The sequence below is a fragment of the Petromyzon marinus genome, chromosome 53 (genome assembly GCF_048934315.1).
Source record: "Petromyzon marinus isolate PM22_M1 ecotype Great Lakes invasive population chromosome 53, UKy_Petmar_22M1.pri1.0, whole genome shotgun sequence".
NCBI classification, from domain to species: Eukaryota; Metazoa; Chordata; class Hyperoartia; order Petromyzontiformes; family Petromyzontidae; genus Petromyzon; species Petromyzon marinus.
In genome coordinates this window covers 10,270,306-10,295,927 of record NC_133719.1, presented here as the reverse complement: position 1 = coordinate 10,295,927, position 25,622 = coordinate 10,270,306, and the positions used below count along the sequence as shown (strand labels likewise).

Genomic DNA, 25,622 nt, shown 5'->3' with positions numbered 1-25,622 from the left:
ACATCTCACCACCTCAAACCCACGGCCTCCTGCATACCAGGCGAGGTAGTTAACATCTCACCACCTCAAACCCACGACCTCCTGCACACCAGGCGAGGTAGTTAACATCTCGCCACCGTGGGTGGGAAGCAGGGAGCTGGAGCAGGAGCGAGCTGCGCGGGGACGACGCGGCGAGCGTTGGCCGAGCGCCGGGGACCGGGAGGAGCTGGAGGCCTGCGCCCGGCTGCAGTCGCAGCTGCAGGCGCAGCAGCACGGGGAGGCGACGCTGCGCGCTCACATCGCGGCGCTCTGCAAGGTGCGCCGGCGCGTTGAGGGGGCGCCGCGGGTTGGCGAGATCTTAGCCACCTCGCCCGGCGCGGTGTGTAAACGTCGCCGCTTGGGGGAGACAAAGGCGGGCGGCCGGCCGGGCGTGGTGCCCGGCCACCCACCCCCTCGTGTGCCGTGCCGGCCTTCATAGGTGCTGCTGCTCGCTAACAGCGCTTGCCCCGACGGTCTGTTCGGGCTGTAGGGGGGATCTTTGGGCGCCACGTTGGCGAGATGTTAACTACCTCGCTTTGTATACAGGAGTTCGTGGGTTCAATCCCGACCCGGACGCCTGCTGCTGCTGCTGTATATTTGTCTCTCTCCCTGTGGTCGCGTGGATTTTTCTCCGGGTATTCCGGTTTTTCCCTCCGCACTTACAATTAACATCACGCGTTCAGAGTATTTGGCTGCTATATAAATTGCCACGTGACGATGACAAGCCCCTTCGTTGAGCTATCATTTGTGACGGCCAGGTCGCTTCCCAAAAAGAGCTACGTAGCTCAGTGGGGTCTTACCTGGTAAAATAAAAAAATTGTTGTTGGTGTTACACAGTCGGGCCAAGTGCTGGTAGCGAGCAAGCGCCTCTTGTGTCCGGCACGGCACGCAATGGGGGGGGGCGGGTGGCCAGCACCACGCCCGGCCGCCGTGGTCTCCCCTAAGCGGCGACGTTTACGCACCGCACGAGGTGTTCATTTGTGGCTGAGTCGATCTTGGGGAGGGAGGCCCAGCGTCGGTTTAGAACAGGCCTGGACCCAACCCCTCCTTAACACTCTCGTGCCTGTTCTCTTGTCACTAGGATGGCACCAAAACGTTAAACAACAACAACAACAACCCCATTCTTCATCTCAAACCACTGTCATCTTGCGTGCAATTTTATACTCGCTGTGAAGCGCCTTTGGAATAGGCGCTGTCTAAATTTCGATGAGATCGTCGCCGGCGTTGGTGGCCGTGAGCGGGGTACGGACTCGGGCCGCCGGTTCCGTAGCGCAAGCGCGCAAGCCGCTGTGCAGCTGCTCCCCTCTAGTCATTATCACCACCACGCGCATAGCGGGGCGCTCCATGACCCTGTGCTTACACACCCACACGCTCGTCGAGGTGTGGCTGTGTGCATCATCGACATCAACAAAGACGAAGATCCCCCCCCTATAGCCTGAATAGACTGTTGGTGGCAAGTGCTGTAAGCTGACAGCACCTGTGAAGGCCGGCACTGTGGCACACGAGGGGATGGGGGTGACCAGCACCACGCCCGGCCGCCTTTGTCTCCCCAGTGCCGATGTTTACCATACACCGCACCGGGTCCTCGTTTGAAGCTGAGTCGGCCCAGGACCGGTTCAGATAATCGTCACTGGTGTTGGCCGTGAGCGAGAATGGAACCCGGGCCGCCGGGTTCCTAGCGCAACGCGTTAACCGCTACGCTACCGCTCATCAGCACCACACACGCACGCATAGCGGTCGCTCCCCGAGATCTGTGCGCGCGTGCGTGTGTTATGGAGTCGACTCGCCCATTAAACGAGTACCTGGTGCCGCCGTGTATACAAAAGCATTGGGGAGACAAAGGCGGGATCATCCGGAGAAGAACCCACGCGTGCAAGCGGGCAACACTCTATCCCGTACAGGAGGGACGGGGGGGTGGTGGCGGGGGGGGGAGGGAGTCCACATTTGCTGAGCACCGCCTTCTCCTGGCGAGCCAGGGGTTACCGCGCCTCCTCTCCGACACCCACCCACGGGAAGAAGGGAGTGCTCGCAAAATCTGTGTGCGCGGTGAGCCACCAGCCGTCGTGTGGTGAAATGAGAAGTAGTATTGCTTCTCTTAATCGCCACAGCGATGGCTCCGGTTTGTATGTACGTGTGTTGAACTGAACGCAACGTTATTATCCCCACCGATCCGCGCGTTCCCTTTTACCGTCTCGCGGTGTAACTGGCTTCACCGCGGCCGGCGGGATCTCAAGAGTGCCCACTCGGTGTCTCTGACGCGGCCGTTTATGAACCCCCTGGGCCACCTTGGCCCACCTTGGCCACCTCTTTGAGTCTCGTTCCGTGCCTCTGCCACTGACGTCGATACAAGCGCAGGCTCCTGATCCCACCGTGCGCTCCAGGGCTTAGCCTCTCACTCAACGCTTCTCCTGGCCGCCGCCGGACCGGAGCAGGTGTCACGTGACCAGTTGTAGCCGGAGCACGTAAGCCAGCGGGAGCGGTATACTGGATGCGGTGTGCCGCAGGGCAAGGAGTGTCTGGAGCGGGAGCTGGTGGACGTCTCGTCGCGACTCTCCGAGTCCCAGGACTCGGTGCAGAGACTCACGGAGGACGTGGAGACTCTGCTCACGGACAAGGTGGGGGGCAGGCGTGTGTGTGCGCGTGTGCGCGTGTGTGCGCGTGTGTGCGTGTGTGTGCGTGTGTGTGCGCGTGTTGTATGTGCGTGTGTGCGCGTGTATGTGTGTGGGGAGCAGTAGTGTAGCGATCAGCGCGCTGCGCTACGAACCCAGCGACCCAGGTTCGATTCCCGCTCACGGCCAACACCAGTGACGACTATCTGAACCGGTCCTGGGCCTCTCCTAGGTCGACTCAGCCTCAAATTTGTACCTGGTGCAGTGTAGTAAACATCGCCACTGGGGAGACAAAGGCGGTCGGGCGTGGTGCTGGCCACCCACCCCTCGTGTACCGTTCCGGCCTTCATCATAGGTGCTACTCGTGAACAGCACTTGTCTTTTAATTGGGAGATCTTTGTTAGCGTGCTATGCTACGAACCCGGCAACTCAAGTTCAATACCCGCTCACGAAAATGATTGAACTAGTCCTGGGCCTCCCCTAGGGCGATTTGGCCTTAAAATATGAGTACCAAGTGCCTTATATACATATCATCGTTGAGGAGACAAAGGCGGCCTTCATAGGTGCTACTCGCTAACAGCACTTGCCCCTACAGTCTGTTAAGGCTGTACGGTGGATCTTTGTCTTTGCAGTTGGCGAGGAGCGATGAGGAGGTGGGGGACGATGTTCTCGTCGAAGAGGAGCGGTTTCAGCACCTCGTCGCCCAGTACGAGCAGCAGTGCAGGGTGCGGCCTCCCTCCTCTCCGTCTCACCACCTCCTCGCTATCCCTCGCATCCTCTCACCTCATCACCACCTCTTCCTCACCATCCCTCATCTCCTCTTCACCGCCACCTCCTCAACACACATCTCTCCATTCCATCATCCCCGCTTTCATCACCATCCCTCACTGTCCCTCCCTCCACCTCCTCCTCACTGCCTTCCCACGCACCTCTTCACCGTACATCTCTCCACCTCTCACCTCCTCGTCGCCATCTTCTCCACCTCCCCACTTGCACGCACGCACGTTGAACTTTCTTCTTTCGTGCCGCACGGAGCCAACCGTGACGATCGGAGGTGCGGGGTTCGTTGCCAGCACGGTGGAACGGTGGAACGCCGGGAACGACGTTGGGCCAACGTTTTGCACGTTTACCGGGCCTCCTCTCTGCGGGTGTGCGGCGTCGGCCTTAATAGGTGCTCGCTAACAGCGCCTGTCCAGACGGTGTCTTTTTTGTCGCCTCTCGTCGTCGTCGTGTGTCCCCTCTGACACCCCCCCCCCCATGTGACCCTTGACCTCTCACCCCTTGCCTCCTGTTGATGTGGCCCAGCGAGTCAAGGTGAGTGGCAGCGCAGCACGGCGCTGCTTCCTGTGACGATGACGACGACGATGACGACGATGATGACGGTGGCGGTGGTGGTGACAGTGATGACAATGGCGGTGGTAATGGTGGTGTGATGGCGGCGTATGTATTTTGAACTTCTTTCGCACCATACGTAGCCAATTGCACTAATCGGAGGTGTGGTAGTGATGGTGGTAGTAATGATGGTGGAGATAACCATGGTGTTGATGATGATGCTACTAAGATAATAATGATGGTGATTATACTTTTGTTGATGATATTGACATGGTGGTGATAATGACTGCAATTATTATTATGATGATGGCGGTGATGATGTTGATAATCGTACCACGGTGACGGTGCTAACCACGATGACGGTGCTGGTGGTGACCATGGTGATTATGACGATCGTCTTGGTTTTGACGATGGTGTTGATATCCGCGACGATGGTGACGGTGTTGGTGATGATGTAGGAGCTGCGGGACAGGAACGATGAGTTGGAGGCTGAGCTGGAATCGGTGCGCAGAGCAGCACAGAGACAACACAGCGTCCACTCTGGTAAGGGCACCCCCCCCCCCCGCAATCCCCCATCCCCCTGCCCCTCTGCCCACCTCCCCGTACCCCCCCCGTACCCCCCCCCTGTACCTCCCTGCACCTCCCCGTACCTGCCCATACCTCCCAGTGCATCATGCGCCTCCCCGTACCCCCCTCCCATACCTCCCAGCACCTCCCTGTACCATTAACAGCACCTGTGGTGAGAGTTGGTGAGGATTCTGTGTGTGTGCACGTACGTGTGCGTGTGTGTGTGTGCACGTATATGTGCGTGTGTGTGTGCACGTACGTGTGCGTGTGTGTCTTGACTCAGCCTCAAATGAGTACCTGGTGCGGCGTGTTGTGAACATCGCCACTGGGGAGACAAAGGCGGCCGGGCGTGGTGCTGGCCACCCACCCCCCTCGTGTGCCGTGCCGGCCTTCATAGGTGCTGCTCGCTAACAGCACTTTCCCCAACAGTCTGTTGAGGCTACACGGGGGATCTTTGTCTTTGTGCAGACACCTCGGAGGTGGGAGACAGGAAGCCACCTGAGACACGGGGAAAAACCCTCAACGGCACGCACAGCAGTAAGGGCAATCACCATCATCAGCAACAGCATCAGCAGCATCATCTTCACAACATCATCATCAGCAGCAGCAGCACCCACCCCTTAAACTTCACCACCGTCCTCGTCATCTTCACAGCATCTGGCTCGTTCACTTGCGTCGAACAACTAAACTCACACGAATTGCTACCTTCGTCCTCAACGTCGTCACCTGACTACGTCGTCATCAGCATCGTCATCAGCATCGTCATCGTCGTCATGCGTGCGCGTGTTCGCGCGCGTGTTGTCGGCCACCCACCCCCTCGTGTGCCGTGCCGGCCTTCATAGGTGCTGCTCGCAAATAGCACTTGCCCCGACGGTCTATTCGGGCTATAGGGGGGATTTTTGTTTTTTTTTGTTTTTTCTCGCGGCAGGCCCTGGCTCACCTAGCCCGAGCCTGCCGCTGGAGGCCGAGATGGCGATGGAGCGGCTGAGGCAGCGACACCAGGAGGAGGTGCAGGACCTGAGGATCAAGCTGGAAACCAAGGTGAGCGTCTCCACGGAAACGATCACTGGTGGCGACCGTTGGCAGGGACCCTCGTGGCAGACGGGAGGGGGCGGGGGATTTCCGAATCTGACAAATGTGATGGGCCCTCTTGTAGGTCCGCTCAGACTGAAATGAGCAGCCGCTCATGGCAAGTCGGAGTGGAGCCGTTTGCGTGCTCAATGAGCATGCAGCGGCAATAACTTCCCGATTTTAACGGTCTGTGATTGGACAGAATCTGTCACATGTGGCTTATTTCACGCTTCCCGAATGTAACTGTGTTGTCGATTATGGGTATTGTTAACGACGATGATGATGATGATAATGACAATGATGATGATGACCACGACAACGATGATGATGACAACGATTATGACGATGATGACAACGATCATGATGATGACGATGATGACGACGAGGACGATCATGACGATGACGACCGCAGACCAACTACTACGAGCGCGAGCTGGAGCGCGTGCAACGCGGTGCGGAGGAGTTGCGGCGCAGTGTGGAGCAGAGCTTCAAGCTGGAGCTGAGCGACCTGGAGGAGCAGCTCTGCCAGAGGGACTCGGACCTCCGCGACGGGGACCTCCGCCACAGGGACACTTGGCAGCGGGAGGCGGCACGCAGAGACGGCCTGGAGGCGGAGCTCCGCGAGGAGACCAAGAAGATGAGGTTGGTAGATGGCGTCGTGCGGGCGGGGAGGGTGTTGCTTTACCACCGAGTCAGGCTGTGCCTCTACTTCTTCTTTTCGCTCCGTACGGCCGCTGATGTAGACGCAGAGCAGCAACAACTACCGTCTCGCGTGCCGGTGGTCAAGTTAGCAGACAGCCGTGTCAGGAGCAGCGGGGTATCGTTGCTGTGATGTCTCCTTCGTATTTGTGTATCGGGCATTGCGTTGTTATACGTTATATGGTGGGGTTCGGTACCTCCAACAAGGTTAAGAACCACTGGTCTATAGGTAGCGTTGAGTCTGTGGGCAGTGTTGAGTCTATGGGCAGTGTTGAGTCTGTGGGCAGTGTTGAGTCTATGGGCAGTGTATAGTCTATGGGTAGTGTTGAGTCTATGCGTAGTGTTGAGTCTAAGAGCAGTGCTGAGTCTATGGGTAGTGTTTAGTCTATAGCAGTGGTTCTTAACCTGGGTTCGATCGAACCCCAGGGGTTCGGTGAGTCGATCTCAGGGGTTCGGCAGAGCCCCCGCCACGGAGGTCCGGACACACTTGAATTATTGTGTAAATTTGTGATGACACACACGGCCCGCTTGGCCATCACTGGCTGCAGATGATCATGCTACACTGCTTGGCCAATCAGCGCTGCGGGGAATTTAGTGCGTACTCAGTAGTCAACGTGTGACTGTTGTTGTCGTACGTCGTGTGATTTCTTTAATATTTTATCCATACTATGTCGGGCAAAAGAAGAAAGTGGTCGGACGAATATGTACAACATGGATTCTCATGTATCACGGAACGTGATGGGAGTGAGCGTCCTATCTGCATGATTTGCAACGCCAAGTTGAGCAACTCTAGTCTTGCACCGGCAAAACTAAAGGAACACTTCTTGAAGCTGCATGGAGACGGGGAATACAAGAACACAACACTTGCTGAATTCAGGGTGAAGAGAGCCAGATTCGATGAAAGGGCCACTCTGCCTGCTCTTGGATTTGTACCTGTTAACAAACTGATCCTGACAGCATCGTACGAAGTTGCTTACCTGATCGCAAAGCAGGGCAAGCCACACACCATTGGTGAAACACTTGTGAAACCAGCTGCATTAAAGATGGCGAATCTGATACTCGGAACAGCGGCCGAAGGTAAATTATCCCAAATTCCCCTTTCAAATGACACCGTCAGTGACAGAATAGAAGACATGCGTAAAGACATCTTGGCTCAAGTAGTCGCGGATCTGATTTCAAGCCCGGCAAAATTCAGCCTTCAACTCGATGAAACCACAGACGTTTCTGATCTAAGCCAGCTTGCTGTTTTTGTACGCTATGTGAAAGACGACATGATAAAAGAAGAGTTTTTATTTTGTAAGCCTCTTACAACAACAACGAAGGCAGCCGATGTGAAGAAGCTTGTGGATGACTTCTTCAGAGACAACAATCTTTCATGGGATATGGTTTCTGCAGTTTGTACGGACGGAGCTCCAGTCATGCTGGGAAGAAAGTCTGGTTTTGGTGCGCTAGTAAAGGCCGATGCACCACACATCATTGTGACGCATTGTATTCTGCACAGGCATGCGTTGGCAACAAAAACCTTACCTCCAAAAATGGCAGAAGTATTAAAAACTGTGGTGGAATGTGTGAACTATGTGCGAAAAAGTGCTCTGAGGCACCGCATCTTCAGTGAGCTGTGTAAAGAAATGGGCTCTGAATTTGAGGTACTTCTGCTCCATTCTAATATTCGGTGGTTATCCCGGGGACAGGTGCTGAATCGTGTTTTTGCCATGCGTGTGGAATTAGCCCTGTTTTTGCAAGAGCACCAACACTGCCATGCAGATTGCTTCAAAAATCCTGAGTTCATTCTCATTTTAGCGTACATGGCTGATATATTCGCAGCTCTCAATCATCTCAATCAGCAGATGCAGGGTGGTGGAGTCAATATCATGGAAGCGGAAGAACACCTGAAGGCTTTTCAAAAAAAGCTACCGTTATGGAAACGACGAACAGAGAACAATAACTTCGCAAACTTCCCGCTTCTGGACGACTGTGCAAGTAAGATCGAAGATGTGTCTGGAATCGGAGATATTTCTGTATCCACGGAACTGAAGCAAACAATTGCCACGCACTTAGATGAGCTTGCAAAGTCTCTCGACGGATATTTCCCTACAAGAGAGTCATATCCAGCATGGGTGAGACAGCCGTTCACGTTTGCTGTTGAAACAGCAGATGTCAATGATGAATTCCTCGACGAAATCATTGAAATTCAGCAGAGCCAGGTTCAACAGCAACTCTTCAGAACAACAACGCTCTCAACGTTTTGGTGTCGACAAATGAACAAGTATCCAGTTATTGCTAAGAAAGCCCTGGATTTTTTTATACCATTTGTTACAACATATCTTTGTGAGCAATCCTTTTCGAGGATGCTGGACATAAAAACGAAGAAAAGGAACAGACTTTGCTGTGAAAATGACATGAGAGTGGCACTTGCCAAGGTGAAGCCACGCATATCTGAACTGATCTCTCAAAGGCAACAGCAGAAGTCACATTGATTTCCAGGTATGTAATTTGTTGTGAGTTTATGCATTGTGTTGGTTTTATTCTTTGAACAAGGTAATGTTCATGCACGGCTCATTTTGTGTACCAGTAAAAAACATATCTACGTCTTGAATTTGAAAAAAATCACATTTTATTTTTCACTAAAGAGGGGTTCGGTGAATGCGCATATGAAACTGGTGGGGTTCGGTACCTCCAACAAGGTTAAGAACCACTGGTCTATAGGTAGCGTTGAGTCTGTGGGCAGTGTTGAGTCTATGGGCAGTGTTGAGTCTGTGGGCAGTGTTGAGTCTATGGGCAGTGTATAGTCTATGGGTAGTGTTGAGTCCATGGGCAGTGTTTAGTCTATGGGTAGTGTTGAGTCTATGGGTAGTGTTGAGTCTGTGGGCAGTGTTGAGTCTGTGGGTAGTTTAACACGTAGAGTTTCGCGACCAATATTTTTCATAATAAAAGTGTTGAGTCTGTGGGCAGTGCTCAATCTCTGGACTTCAGTGCGGAGTCTATCTTCTTCTTCCATACAGCTGATGTGGATGCATAGCAGCAGCTACATTGTCACATTCAGGTGGTCAAGCCAACAGACAGCCACATCAGGAGCAGCGGGAGTAGTCTATCATCATCGCTGTGACGTCTCCTTCGTGTTTGTGGATCGGGGCATCGCGTCATTGTACGTTGTTACACTCCATTCTGGATGGTGCTGCCCGATAGTCTTTCTTTAGTTTTTTTTTCCCGTTGTCATTAAGGAAGATGTAAACTTGTGTCAGACAGCCCCAGTGCATATACACACACACACATGCACGTAAATAGTCTGCATCTACAAGAGCCGTACGCGTATTTGTGGCCTGTCCCTTTAACAGCTTTAAGCGAGAAGGGAGCTGCTGTGGTGGATTCAGAGGTCGCCGGTTCAAACGGCCGCCACAGACGATCGGCAGATCACAAGTAGCGGTGGGGAAAAGTGTGGGTACTTCCACCTCTGCCGTGATATCTGTAGAAGATTAGTCCACTTTCGGTGCGATCTCCCTTCCGAGCAAGCGATTGCAGGGGGCTGCGCCTTTGCCTTTGCTGTGAAGGTCAAGGGGTCGAGGGGGACGGTCGCTGATGCTGGTTTTGTGGGCACAGGGCACGGCTGGAGGCCGCGACCTCTGACCTCTCGGAGCTGCGGGCCCAGACAGGGGCAGCGCAGGAACTACAGGTGCAGGCGAGACCCCTCGCCCTCGTCAGTCTCACCTCGTCAGCCTCACCTCATCGCCCTCACCTCATCGCCCTCACCTCCTCACCCTTACCTCCTCGCCCTCGTCTCATTATACTCGCCTCATTCTCATCTCATTCACCTCATCGCCCATTACCCTCACCTCATCTCCATCTCGTCTCCCCCCCCTCCTCCTCACCCTCACCCCACCACCGTCAACTCGTCACTCTCACCTCCTCACCCTGCCGCCCGCACTTCGTTAACCTCACCTGCTCACCGTCGCCGACGACCTCGCCTCGTCAACATCGTCCATCGCCCAGCCGCCCTCAACCTCGTCAAGATCAACCCTCACTCAGTCGTCCTCAACTCATCGCCACAACCTCGTCACCCTCCCTCACCTCTTCACTTCACCGCGTTATCATCACGCTCACTTTGTTATCCACTCGCCGTTCCTCACCTCTGTCTCCTCACCTCCTCTCCCTCACCTCCTTCACCATCCCCCACCTAGTCAGTCTCACCTCGTGCTTGTCCCGTCGTCACCGCGTTCCGCTCGTGCAGGTGCAGCAGGAAAGCACGCAGAGACAGTCGCTTGAGACGGAGCTCCGCGAGATGACCAAGCAGGCTGCAGAGCTGGAGTCGGAGCTCTGCGAAAGGGCCCAGAGGGTCGTTGGGCTGGAGGCGGAGCTCCACGAGAAGGCCCAGCAGGTTAGCAGGCTCGAGGTGGAGCTCCATAAGGAAGCCCAGTGCCTGGACAGACTGAAGGAAGAACTCCGTGAAGGGGCTCGGCAGGCCAGTGGCTTGGAGGTGGAGCTCCGCGACAGAGCCCAGAGGATTGTTGGGCTCGAGACGGAGCTACGCGAAAAGTCTCAGTATGTTGTCGGCCTGGAGGCGGAGCTCCGTGACAGGGCCCAGCAAGTCGCTGGGCTGGAGGCGGAGCTCCACGGGAGGGGAGAGGCGGTGTCTGGCCTCACGGCGGAGGTGGACAGGCTGAAGCAAGAGAACGAGGAGCTGGTGACGGAGCGGCATGCGCTCCGCACGGAGGTGCGTTGTGACGGGGCTGTGTGTCCGTGCGTGGGCGGGCGGGTGCGGGGAGTGGCGGTGCAACGGTTAGCGCATCGCGCTACAATCTCGGCGACCCGAGTTTGAGTCGCACTCACGGCCAACGTCGGTGACGAGTTTCTGAACTGGTCCTGGGCCCTCCTCTAGGTCGGCTCAGCCTTAAATGATTACCTGGTGCGGTATGGATCAGACAAGTGGGCTGCAGGCTGTGAAGAGGGAGCTGTTGCTAACGATGACGACGACGATGATGCTGATGATGATGATGTCAGACGAGCGGGCTGCAGGCAATGAAGAGGGAGCTGGCGTCTCTGCAGGAGGAGAGGAGTCTCCTCCTAGAACAAAACCAAGCGGTGCTCTCACGCCTGGGCTCACTGCAACACAAGGTGATCCACTACTTCCTCCATGAGTCTGTGGGTCTTCGTGCGAGTCTGTGGGTCTATGTGCGAGTCTATGGGTCTCCGTGCGAGTCTGTGGGTCTCCATGCGAGTCTGTGGGTCTTCGTGCGAGTATGTGGGTCTCTATGCGAGTCTGTGGGTCTTCTTGCGAGTCTGTGGGTCTCCATTGCGAGTCTGTGGGTCTCCGTGCGAATCTGTGGGTCTCCGTGCAAGTCTGTGGGTCTCCATTGCGAGTCTGTGGGTCTCCGTGCGAGTCTGTGGGTCTCCGTGCGAGTCTGTGGGTCTCCGTGCGAGTTTATGGATCTCCGTGCGAGTCTGTCGGTCTCCGTGCGAGTCTGTGGGTCTCTGTGCGAGTCTGTGGGTCTCCGTGCGAGTTTGTGGGTCTCTATGCGAGTCTGTGGGTCTCCATGCAAGTCTGTGGGTCTCCGTGCGAGTTTGTGGGTCTCTGTGTGAGTCTGTGGGTCTCCGTGCAAGTCTGTGGGTCTCTGTGTGAGTCTGTGGGTTTCCGTGCGAGTCTGTGGGTCTCTGCGAATCTGTTGGTCTCCATGCGAGTCTGTGGGTCTCTGCGAGTCTGTGGATCTCCGTGCTAGTCTGTGGGTCTCCGTGCGAGTCTGTGGGTCTCTGTGATTCTGTGGGTCTCTATGCGAGTCTGTGGGTCTCTGTGCGAGTCTCTGGGGTCTCTGTGCGAGTCTGTGGGTCTCTGTGCGATTCTGTGGGTCTTCGTACGAGTCTGTGAATCTCTATGCGAGTCTGTGGATCTCCGTGTGAGTTTGTGTGTCTCTATGCGAGTCTGTGGGTCTCTGTGTGAGTCTGTGGGTCTCTGTGTGAGTCTGTGGGTTTCCGTGCGAGTCTGTGGGTCTCTGCGAATCTGTTGGTCTCCATGCGAGTCTGTGGGTCTCTGTGATTCTGTGGGTCTCTATGCGAGTCTGTGGGTCTCTGTGCGAGTCTATGAGTGGGGTCATGTTGTACTACCCTCTCTGTGACCCCCGCCTCCCATTCCGCAGGCCCTCTCCGCAGAGGGCTCTCTCCGTAGCCGCGACCTGGAGCTGGCGCGCCTGCAAACGGAGCTCCGCCGTGGGGCCCAGGACAAGGAGGGCCTCACGGCGGAGGTCGCGACGCTCCGCGAGGAGGCCGCGACGCTGGGCGGCGAGGTCGCGACCCTGAGGCGGCAGCTGCGCTCGGCCGAGGAGCAGGCTGAGCGGTGTCCGCAGCTGCAGCAGGAGCTGAAGATGCTGCGGGCGGAGAGGGAAGCGCTCACACAGGACTCACAGGAGGCACGCGACAAGGTGAGAGCCCAGCTAGCCGGGTGACATCCCACTCACTGGGCTAGCCGGGTGACATGTCACTCACTGGGCTAGCTGGGTGACGTGTCACTCACTGGGCTAGCCAGGTGACGTGTCACTCACTGGGCTAGCCGGGTGACGTGTCGCTCACTGGGTTAGCCAGGTGACGTGTCGCTCACTGGGCTAGCCGGGTGACATCCCGCTCACTGGGCTAGCCGGGTGACGTGTCACTCACTGGGCTAGCCGGGTGACATGTCACTCACTGGGTTAGCCGGGTGACGTGTCACTCGCTGGGTTAGCCGGGTGACGTGTCACTCGCTGGGCTAGCCGGATGACGTGTCGCTCACTGGGTTAGCTGGGTGACGTGTCACTCGCTGGGCTAGCCGGGTGACGTGTCGCTCACTGGGTTAGCTGGGTGACGTGTCACTCACTGGGTTAGCTGGGTGACGTGTCACTCACTGGGCTAGCCGGGTGACGTGTCGCTCACTGGGCTAGCCGGGTGACGTGTCGCTCACTGGGTTAGCTGGGTGACGTGTCACTCGCTGGGTTAACTGGGTGATGTGTCACTCACTGGGCTAGCCAGGTGACGTGTCACTCGCTGGGTTAGCCGGGTGACGTGTCGCTCACTGGGTTAGCTGGGTGACGTGTCGCTCACTGGGTTAGCCGGGTGACGTGTCACTCACTGGGCTAGTCGGGTGACGTGTCACTCACTGGGCTAGCCAGGTGACGTGTCACTCACTGGGCTAGCCAGGTGACGTATCACTCACTGGGCTAGCCGGGTGACGTGTCACTCACTGGGCTAGTCGGGTGACGTGTCACTCACTGGGCTAGTCGGGTGACGTGTCACTCACTGGGCTAGCCAGGTGACGTGTCACTCACTGGGCTAGCCAGGTGACGTGTCACTCACTGGGCTAGCCAGGTGACGTGTCACTCGCTGGGTTAGCCGGGTGACGTGTCACTCACTGGGCTAGCCAGATGACATGTCACTCACTGGGCTAGTCAGGTGACGTGTCACTCGCTGGGCTAGCCGGGTGACATGTCACTCACTGGGTTAGCCGGGTGACGTGTCACTCACTGGGCTAGTCGGGTGACGTGTCACTCACTGGGTTAGCCGGGTGACATGTCACTCGCTGGGCTAGCCAGGTGACGTGTCACTCACTGGGCTAGCCAGGTGACGTGTCACTCACTGGGCTAGCCGAGTGACGTGTCACTCACTGGGCTAGCCGAGTGACGTGTCACTCACTGGGCTAGCTGGGTACTCACTAACTGCACTTGCGCCCAACAGTCTGAAGGCTCCACAGGGGATCCTTTGTCGTTGCGTACATACTCGGTTACCTGTGTGTGCTGTGTGTGTGTGCTGTGTGTGCTGTGTGTGTGCTGTGTGTGTGCTGTGTGTGTGTGCTGTGTGTGTGTGCTGTGTGTGTGTGCGTGCTGTGTGTGTGTGCTGTGTGTGTGCTGTGTGTGTGTGCTGTGTGTGTGCTGTGTGTGCTGTGTGTGTGCTGTGTGTGTGCTGTGTGTGCTGTGTGTGTGCTGTGTGTGTGCTGTGTGTGCTGTGTGTGTGTGTGCTGTGCGTGTGCTGTGTGTGCGTGCGCTGTGTGCGTGCGCTGTGCTACAGATCCTGGAGTTGAATGCCGAGCTGTGCCTGGCTCAGTCCCAGCACCAGAGGGAGCTGCAGCGAGTGCGAGCGGACGCGCAGGGGAGAGCTGAGGAGCTGCACGGGGAGAGGGCGGGCGAGAGGGGGGGGGCCGACGGGGCGAGGGCGGCGGCGGCGGTGGCGGCAGCGGAGGGCGACTTGAGGGCCGAGTTCCAGAAAATCGTCGCCACGCAGCAGGTGTGCGACGACGCTCCACCGGTGCGGCCGCACACACGAGGGTCCGCGCGTGTGCGGGCGTCCGCTTGTATGTTCGCGTGCGTGTCCGTGCGTGTCCGTGCGTGTCCGTGTGTGTGTCCGTGTCCGTGTGTGTCCGTGCGTGTCCGCGCGTGTCCGTGCGTGTCCGTGTGTGCATGTGTGCGTGTCCGCGCGTGTCTGTGTGCGCGTGTGGTGCATCGGCCCAGTCATCTCAGTCAGTCGACCCGTGGCACCTGCCTGGGTCTGTCCCGTGACCTCCTGCCGGCGGGCGTCCGATGCTTCACGTGCCCTCAACGTGCACCTAGCCTGGCACAAGTGCCGTGGTGACGTTGCCGCCACTTAGTTGCGAATGGCGGTTGTTGTTGTTGTTGTCCTCGTTGTTTGTGGGTGCGTAGGAGGAGCACACTGTGGCTCTGCGTGTGATAGAGCAGAAGCTGCAGGAAGTGGAGGTGAACCTGAGGAACGTGCGCGGCGTGCTACAGGAGAAGGTGCAGCAGCTCAAGGAGCAGGTGAAGTGGGCCTCGCCACGCGCTGCACTCACCCCTAGCTAACTACACACCACTAGCCACACACCACTAACTACACACCACTAACTACACACCCCTAGCTAACTACACACCACTAACTTGCTACACACCACTAACTACACACCACTAACTACACACCCCTAGCTAACTACACACCACTAACTTCACACCACTAGCTAACTACACACCACTAACTACACACCCCTATCTAACTACACACCACTAACTACACACCCCTAGCTAACTACACACCACTAGCCACACACCCCTAGCTAACTACACACCACTAACTACACACCCCTAGCTAACTACACACCACTAACTACACACCCCTAGCTAACTGCACACCACTAACTACACACCCCTAGCTAACTACACACCCCTAACTACACACCACTAACTACACACCACTAACTTCACACCACTAACTACACACCACTAACTACACACCCCTAGCTAACTACACACCACTAACTAACTACACACCACTAACTACACACCCCTAGCTAACTACACACCACTAACTACACACCCCTAGCTAACTACACACCACTAGCTAACTACACACCACTAACTACACACCACTAGCTAACTACACACCACTAGCTAACTACACACCACTAACTACACACCCCTAGCTAACTACACACCCCTAGCTAACTACACACCACTAACTACACACCACTAACTACACACCACTAACTACACACCACTAACTACACACCACTAACTACACACCCCTAGCTAACTACACACCACTAACTACACACCCCTAGCTACACACCACTAGCTACACACCACTAGCCACACACCACTAGCTACACACCACTAGCTACACACCACTAGCTACACACCACTAACTACACACCCCTAGCTAACTACACACCACTAACTACACACCCCTAGCTAACTACACACCACTAACTACACACCCCTAGCTAACTACACACCACTAACTACACACCCCTAGCTACACACCACTAGCTACACACCACTAGCCACACACCACTAGCTACACACCACTAGCTACACACCACTAGCCACACACCACTAACTACACACCACTAGCTACACACCACTAGCCACACACCACTAACTACACACCACTAACTACACACCACTAACTACATACCCCTAGCTACACACCACTAGCTACACACCACTAGCCACACACCACTAGCTACACACCACTAGCTACACACCACTAGCCACACACCACTAACTACACACCACTAGCTACACACCACTAGCCACACACCACTAACTACACACCACTAGCTACACACCACTAGCCACACACCACTAACTACACACCACTAACTACACACCACTAACTACACACCACTAACTACACACCACTAGCCACACACCACTAGCCACACACCACTAACTACACACCACTAACTACACACCACTAGCTAACTACACACCACTAACTACACACCACTAACTACACACCACTAGCTAACTACACACCACTAACTACACACCACTAGCTAACTACACACCACTAACTACACACCCCTAGCTAACTACACACCACTAACTACACACCACTAACTACACACCACTAACTAGCTACACACCACTAACTACACACCACTAACTACACACCACTAACTACACACCACTAACTTGCTACACACCACTAACTACACACCACTAACTACACACCACTAACTACACACCACTAACTACACACCACTAGCTACACACCTCTAACTACACACCACTAACTACACACCACTAGCTAACTACACACCCCTAGCTAACTACACACCACTAACTACACACCCCTAGCTACACACCCCTAGCTACACACCCCTAGCTAACTACACACCACTAACTACACACCACTAACTACACACCCCTAGCTACACACCACTAACTACACACCCCTAGCTAACTACACACCCCTAGCTAACTACACACCACTAACTACACACCCCTAGCTACACACCCCTAGCTACACACCCCTAGCTAACTACACACCCCTAGCTAACTACACACCACTAACTACACACCACTAACTACACACCCCTAGCTACACACCCCTAGCTACACACCCCTAGCTAACTACACACCCCTAGCTAACTACACACCACTAACTACACACCCCTAGCTACACACCACTAGCCACACACCACTAACTACACACCCCTAGCTAACTACACACCACTAACTTGCTACACACCACTAGCCACACACCACTAACTACACACCACTAGCTACACACCACTAACCACACACCACTAACTACACACCACTAGCTATACACCACTAACTACACACCACTAGCTACACACCACTAACTACACACCACTAACTACACACCACTAGCTACACACCACTAACCACACACCACTAGCCACACACCCCTAGCTAACTACACACCACTAACTTGCTACACACCACTAGCCACACACCCCTAGCTAACTACACACCACTAATTACACACCACTAACTACACACCCCTAGCTAACTACACACCCCTAGCTAACTACACACCACTAACTACACACCCCTAGCTAACTACACACCACTAACTACACACCACTAACTACACACCACTAACTACACACCACTAACTACACACCCCTAGCTAACTACACACCACTAACTTGCTACACACCACTAGCCACACACCACTAACTACACACCACTAGCTACACACCACTAACTACACACCACTAACCACACACCATTAGCCACACACCACTAACTACACACCATTAACTACACACCACTAGCTACACACCACTAGTTACACACCACTAACTACACACCACTAGCTACACACCACTAACTACAAACCACTAGTTACACACCACTAGCTAGACACCACTAGCTACACACCACTAACTACACACCACTAACTACACACCACTAGCTAGACACCACTAACTACACACCACTAGCTAGCTACACACCACTAACTACACACCACTAACTAGCCACACACCACTAACTACACACCACTAACTACACACCACTAACTACACACCACTAGGTACACACCACTAACTACACACCACTAACTACACACCACTAACTACACACCACTAGCCACACACCACTAACTAGACACCACTAACTACAGACCACTAACTACACACCACTAACTACACACCACTAGGTACACACCACTAACTACACACCACTAACTACACACCACTAACTACACACCACTAACTATACACCACTAACTAGCTACACACAACTAACTACACACCACTAACTACACACCACTAACTACACACCACTACCTACACACCACTAGCTACACGCCGCTAACTACACACCACTAACTACACACCACTAGCTACACACCACTAACTAACTACACACCACTAGCTAACTACACACCACTAGCTACACACCACTAACTAACTACACACCACTAGCTACACACCACTAGCTAGACACCACTAACTAGTTACACACCACTACCTACACACCACTACCTACACACCACTAACTACACACCACTAACTACACACCACTAACTACACACCACTAGCTAACTACACACCACTAGCTACACACCACTAACTACCTACACACCACTAGCTACACACCACTAACTACACACCACTAACTAGTTACACACCACTAACTAGCTACACGCCACTAGCTAACTACACACCACTAGCTACACACCACTAACTAACTACACACCACTAGCTAGCTACACACCACTAACTACACACCACTAACTAGTTACACACCACTAACTAGCTACACGCCACTAGCTAACTACACACCACTAGCTACACACCACTAACTAACTACACACCACTAACTAACTACACACCACTAACTAACTACACTCCACTAACTAACTACACACCACTAGCTACACACCACTAACTAACTACACACCACTAACTAACTACACACCACTAACTAACTACACACCACTAACTAACTACACACCACTCGCTACACACCACTAACTAGTTACACGCCACTAACTAGTTACACACCACTAACTAACTACACACCACTAACTACACACCACTAACTAGCTACACACCACTAACTAGCTACACACCACTAACTAGTTACACACCACTAACTAGCTACACACCACTAACTAGTTACACACCACTAACTAACTACACACCACTAACTACACACCACTAACTAGCTACACACCACTAACGACACACCACTAACTAGTTACACACCACTAACTACACACCACTAACTACACACCACTAACTAGTTACACACCACTAACTAACTACACACCACTAACTACACACCACTAACTACACACCACTAACTAGCTACACACCACTAACGACACACCACTAACTAGTTACACACCACTAACTACACACCACTAACTACACACCACTAACTAGTTACACACCACTAACTAACTACACACCACTAACTACACACCACTAACTACACACCACTAACTAGCTACACACCACTAACTACACACCACTAACTAGCTACACACCACTAACTACACACCACTAACTACACACCACTAACTAGTTACACCCCACTAACTACACACCACTAACTAACTACACACCGCTAGCTAGCTACACACCACTAACTAGCTACACACCACTAACTAGCTACACGCCACTAGCTACACACCACTAACTAGTTACACACCACTACCTACACACCACTAGCTACACACCACTAACTAGTTACACACCACTAACTAGCTACACACCACTAGCTAGCTACACACCACTAACTACACACCACTAAATAGTTACACACCACTAACTAGCTACACACCACTAACTACACACCACTAACTAGCTACACACAACTAACTACACACCACTAGCTACACACCACTAACTAGCTACACACAACTAACTACACACAACTAACTACACACCACTAACTACACACCACTAACTAGCTACACGCCACTAACTAGTTACACGCCACTAACTAGTTACACACCACTAACTAGTTACACACCACTAACTAACTACACACCACTAACTACACACCACTAACTACACACCACTAACTAACTACACACCACTAGCTACACACCACTAACTACACACCACTAACTAGCTACACGCCACTAACTAGTTACACGCCACTAACTAGTTACACACCACTAACTAGCTACACGCCACTAGCTACACACCACTAACTACACACCACTAACTACACACCACTAACTACACACCACTAACTAGCTACACACCACTAACTAACTACACACCACTAACTACACACCACTAACTAACTACACACCACTAACTACACACCACTAACTAGCTACACACCACTAACTAGCTACACACCACTAACTAGTTACACACCACTAACTAGCTACACACCACTAACTAGTTACACACCACTAACTAACTACACACCACTAACTACACACCACTAACTAGCTACACACCACTAGCTACACACCACTAACTAGTTACACACCACTAACTAGCTACACACCACTAACTACACACCACTAACTAGCTACACCCCACTAACTAGCTACAAGCCACTGGTTACACGCCGCTAACCACACGCCCCACGTCACAGATGGTCCGCGCGTCGCGCTCTGACGCGGCGCTGCGGGAGCTCTACGTGGAGAACGCGGCGCTGTCGCGCCTCGTCGCCCACACCGAGGGCCAGCGCAGCTCGGCGGCGCAGCGCGAGCACCGCCTGCAGGAGCGCCTGGGGGCGCTGCACCGCGTGCTGCGCCGCGTGGCGCCCGCGTCGCTCTCCGCCGCGTGACCGGCGGGGGGGGGGGCGGCGGGGGCGGGGGCGGGGGCGGGGGAGGAGGTGGGGGAGAAAGGTACCGGGGAGAGGGAGTGAGATTGAGAGAGGGAGGGAGGGAGATTGAGAGAGGGAGGGAGGGAGTGAGATTGAGAGAGGGAGGGAGGGAGTGAGATTGAGAGAGGGAAGGAGATTGAGAGAGGGAGGGATGGAGATTGAGAGAGGGAGTGAGATTGAGAGAGGGAGGGAGTGAGATTGAGAGAGGGAGTGAGATTGAGAGAGGGAGGGAGTGAGTGAGATTGAGAGAGGGAAGGAGATTGAGAGAGGGAGGGATGGAGATTGAGAGAGGGAGGGAGGGAGATTGAGAGAGGGAAGGAGATTGAGAGAGGGAGGGAGGGAGATTGAGAGAGGGAGGGATGGAGATTGAGAGAGGGAGGGAGGGAGATTGAGAGAGGGAAGGAGTGAGTGAGATTGAGAGAGGGAGGGAGATTGAGAGAGGGAGGGATGGAGATTGAGAGAGGGAGGGAGGGAGATTGAGAGAGGGAAGGAGATTGAGAGAGGGAGGGAGTGAGTGAGATTGAGAGAGGGAAGGAGATTGAGAGAGGGAGGGATGGAGATTGAGAGAGGGAGGGAGATTGAGAGAGGGAAGGAGATTGAGAGAGGGAGGGAGGGAGGGAGTGAGATTGAGAGAGGGAGGGAGATTGAGAGAGGGAGGGATGGAGATTGAGAGAGGGAGGGAGGGAGATTGAGAGAGGGAAGGAGATTGAGAGAGGGAGGGAGGGAGATTGAGAGAGGAAGGGAGTGAGTGAGATTGAGAGAGGGAGGGAGGGAGGGAGATTGAGAGAGGGAGGGAGGGAGATTGAGAGAGGGAAGGAGATTGAGAGAGGGAGGGAGGGAGATTGAGAGAGGAAGGGAGGGAGATTGAGAGAGGGAGGGAGGGAGATTGAGGAGGGAAGGATGGAGAGAGATGGACTGAAACTAACTGAACCCCTCTACCTTACCCCCCACACCTAACACGCTCACCCTAGCCCTAACCCCGAGATCTAACGCAGCCCCTCAAACTTCCCCCTAGACTTAACACCAACGTGAGCCCCTGTACCTCACCCGAACCACTCCGTCATGGTCGTCACCACGATCCATGGGCAGATAGCCCACAGGTGTCCACTGAACATTTCACCGTTTGTTCCCGCTCGCCTCCGCTGTCGACACGAAACCCTAACCGTGGCCCGAACCCTCATCCTCGGCCCTCGAGCCCCTAACCCCCTGTCCCTAAACCCTAACCCCGGTTTGAACTCCCAAACCCCTAGCGCCGGGGTGTTTGTTGGCCGCGCGTGATGCAGTATTTAAAGCAATCGTTTCCAAAGAGTCGGAGCTGGGCGTGACCCCGGCTCCGGGCAGTGCATCCCTGTTTGCGGGGTTCGCGAGCCCCAGTAAGCACAGTCAGTGCTGATTGTGCTGTTTTTATTTAGTGTTCTCGTGCAACTCCGCGTGACTACGAAATGAACATTCGTCGTCGACGACGACGACGACGACGTCACAACCCGACAGGCGCTGCTGGCGCCGTTCCGCTTGTGCCCTAGCCGACCGCGCTACGTCGCAGGTTGTGGGGGGTTGGGAGAACAAACTGAACACAGAAAAAAAGGCGCTTCTTAACGAATGAGTTTTCAATCATGATGAATTAAAAGTGCACGGCTCTCGGTGGCTTCCTCACGTCGGAAGGACTCTGAGACCCACGGAGACCCATCGAGGCCCATACCCAACATTTTACGTACGTTGAACTTCTTTCGCACCGTACGTAGCCAACCGTGTCTAATCGGAGGTGCGGGGGGCTGAACGACAACAAACTAAACACAAAAATCGGTTCTAAAGAGATGAGTTTGTCAATCTCGATGGACGATGCTCATTTAAAAGTGCCATAGCTCCCAGTGGCATCCGAATATCGGTAAGGGGAAGAGCGTTCCAGACGGCCGCGGAGGCAGCGCATCCGAAAGCGCCGCGCGATGCGGCGGTGACCGCCGCCTTTGTTTTCAATGGCGTCGCGGGAAGCCGTCGCGGGAAGCCGCCGTGGAGGATGAGCGGAGGTTAGCGTGACGGTTACTCTGGGCGCCGCAGGTTCCTCGCACGTCTACGAAAGCGGCGCTCGCCTTGACGGCGCCGGTTCCAGGCCGACTTCCCGCTCACCCGTGGCCGTATCCCACAATGCACCAGCACGCGGTGACTCGCGGTGCAACAGCGCGCGGTGACCGAATCAGAATATCGGAATCTGTGTTTATACAATGGGTGAGGAATCCGATGAGCTAGGAAGCTCTTTTTTTTCTACAGATGTCCAGGTAGGGGCACGGGGTAAGAACGTTACAACAACAAACGTTGACACACAAACACGACAGTAGCGCAAAGTACAAGGCAGTTCAACAAATCACCCAGACGCAAACAAATACAAACACTCAACCATCCCCATCGTACCAGGCAAAGCCCACTGAGCTATTAACTTATGTTTCAGCAGCGACCTGGCCACCACAAATGACAGCCCAGCAAAGTGGCCCCCATCATTTGGACATTCGTGGCGGCAAAAACAATGTAAACAATCTCAATGCCGCGGTGCCGGATCCCACAATGCACCGCGTGCGGCGGTTTTGGTGATTTATTCATCACGTGAATGAAACTTGGAACCGTTTTTGCGGTACGGCATGTTCTATAACACGGCATTAGCTGCGTTCCTGAAGAACATCGCGTTGTGGAAAAATCTCGTTATCATAATGTACAGTATCGGGTAAAGCGCAGTCCGCGATAACACGTGAGATGCGTACGCAGGCTGAACAAAGATTGAGGCGCGTGGGGGTAGCCTCCTGGAAGTTATTCAGCAGCATCCCGCCCTGTGCGATCGCGTTATACCCAATCCGCATCGTCAAAACAACAGGCGGCGTCACAGGAGAACCGGGGGCTGTGTTGGACAGCCCCGAGACTGGCGCGGTACGAGGTGTCAGTCAACAAGCTGCGGGCTATGCTTTTGGGTCGTGACTTCCTGTAGAGCGTGGCCGCCCCCCCCACCCCCCCCCACCCCCCCCAACGCACCTGAGCGGTCAGTTAGTGTAACGGTACGTCGCTCGAAAGTCCTGCTTCGTCGGTCGACGCTTGAAACGTAGCTCGCTGTGGGCAACCCAGTCGAGCGGCCGCTCGCAACCTGTTGCAGAGACGCCCGCGTGTAAGCGATTCGGTTGCATGCCAACCAAGTTTGCGTGCAACCGATTTGCCACTGCAGCGAACCGGTTGCGCAACCACATGCAACCGATGAATGGTAACCAGGTTGATTGCAACCGGTTGCGCGAGCTAATCATTTGCACGCAACCAGGTTGCAACCGGTTGCCTGCCGTAGCAACCAAGTCGCACGCGGCAGCCGTGGGACACGCAGTTAAAGGTGCGGGTGAACAACAAGTTCCGCTGGGTGGGTTGTTGCCGAGTTGCACGCAACGCAGCGCGACCCCAGGTGTCGGGCGAGCGCGATCCGGTTCGGGTGTGGAACTTGGATGTTCTTGGCTGCGCCGGTGGCTTTGGGCAACAAGCGTGGTCGTGAATGTCGCGTCGTCGTCGTCGTCATAGTCGCCGTGTGTCACCGTTGTTATTCGCGACGCAGTATTTCGGGGTGCGGCGGACGGTGGTGGCGTGACCACCGCGGGGACCCTTCCACCGTCTTGCCCGGTGTTCATGTTGGTAAACGTCCGTTTTGGTACCGAATTCGTTTTTATTTTTTTAAATAAAAGGTTGGTTTTGTGGTTTGCTTGTTTGAAAAAATGTTTTGTTGAACTACTAAGTCGCTGCCTGCGCCGTGCTTTTCGGAAGTGGCCGTCAATGCGTCCGTCCAGCCAGCCAGCCAGCGAAACTTTTAATTTGCGCGGCGTAACATGGCCGGGCTGGAGAGCCTTTGTGACGTCAGCGTGACGCACGAACCCGGCTCAATGCTGTGGTGGGGGGGGGGGGGGGGGGTGACGTCATCACCGTGCACGTCCCAGCCAGCCATCCAACCAGCAAAACACGACAGCACAACTAAACCATTCCCATCCTTGATTTGAAGCTTTCGTGACTGCAGGAATCCATGCTCTTTGGTTCTTTCGGTAAAGTCACGTAGGTAGAAAAATAATAGATCACCACGTTTCGATCGACCTTTGATTTGTAATTGTCTCACCTGATGACGATTGCTTGTGTTGCGATCGAAACGTGATCTATTATTTTTATAGCTTACGTGACTTTACCGAAAGAACCAAAGAGTATGGATTCCCATCCTACCAAGGCAAAGCCCACTGAGGTATTAACTAATTAGTGAGGTGTCACGGAAACAGAATGTGCCCATTCGTGACGAGTACAGCACACACTGGTTGTGTGTTGGAGAGTAAACCCACGACGACATTTACAAATCAAGTACCGTGACGTGTACACGGTGCGTGTACTGAACGTCACAGTGCATGTGTAGTGTCGTAGGTCTCTTCTTCCTTCTCCTCGAGGCTTGTGAGTGTGCGAGTGTGTGTGAGTGTGTGTGAGTGTGTGCGTGAGTGTGTGTGAGTGTGTGAGTGTGAGAGTGTGTGTGTGTGGGGAGCGATAGTGTAGCGGTTAGCGCGCTGCGCTATGAACTTGGCGACTCGGGTTCGATTCCCGCTCACGGCCAACACCAGTGACGATTATCTGAACCGGTCCCGGGCCTCCCCTAGGTCGACTCAGCCTCAAATGAGTACCTGGTGCGGTGTGTAAACATCGCCACTGGGGAGACAAAGGCGGTCGGGCGTGGTGCTGGCCACCCACCCCCTCATGTACCGATCCAGCCTTCATAGGTGCT

At 54.4% G+C, this 25,622-nt stretch overlaps 1 protein-coding gene across 6 annotated transcripts in view; it reads left to right on the top strand.

Moving 5' to 3' along the window:
- LOC116953882 (uncharacterized) overlaps positions 1 to 20,816 on the top strand; it is a 35,949-nt gene extending 15,133 nt beyond the window's left edge. For 4 of the 6 annotated variants that reach the window (XM_076052005.1, XM_076052006.1, XM_076052004.1 and 1 more), the window contains exons 10-22: positions 130 to 295; positions 2,523 to 2,633; positions 3,260 to 3,352; positions 4,418 to 4,502; positions 4,995 to 5,063; positions 5,455 to 5,567; positions 6,010 to 6,239; positions 9,894 to 11,004; positions 11,292 to 11,405; positions 12,422 to 12,703; positions 14,316 to 14,531; positions 14,945 to 15,058; positions 20,621 to 20,816. In XM_076052005.1, the coding sequence (XP_075908120.1) occupies positions 130 to 295; positions 2,523 to 2,633; positions 3,260 to 3,352; positions 4,418 to 4,502; positions 4,995 to 5,063; positions 5,455 to 5,567; positions 6,010 to 6,239; positions 9,894 to 11,004; positions 11,292 to 11,405; positions 12,422 to 12,703; positions 14,316 to 14,531; positions 14,945 to 15,058; positions 20,621 to 20,815 (2,899 nt within the window). In that variant the 3' untranslated portion in view covers position 20,816. The remainder of the gene's footprint in view (positions 1 to 129; positions 296 to 2,522; positions 2,634 to 3,259; positions 3,353 to 4,417; positions 4,503 to 4,994; positions 5,064 to 5,454; positions 5,568 to 6,009; positions 6,240 to 9,893; positions 11,005 to 11,291; positions 11,406 to 12,421; positions 12,704 to 14,315; positions 14,532 to 14,944; positions 15,059 to 20,620) is intronic. The other 2 variants (XM_076052007.1, XM_076052003.1) reach the window with 2 other exon arrangements.
- The last annotated feature ends 4,806 nt before the right edge of the window (positions 20,817 to 25,622 follow it).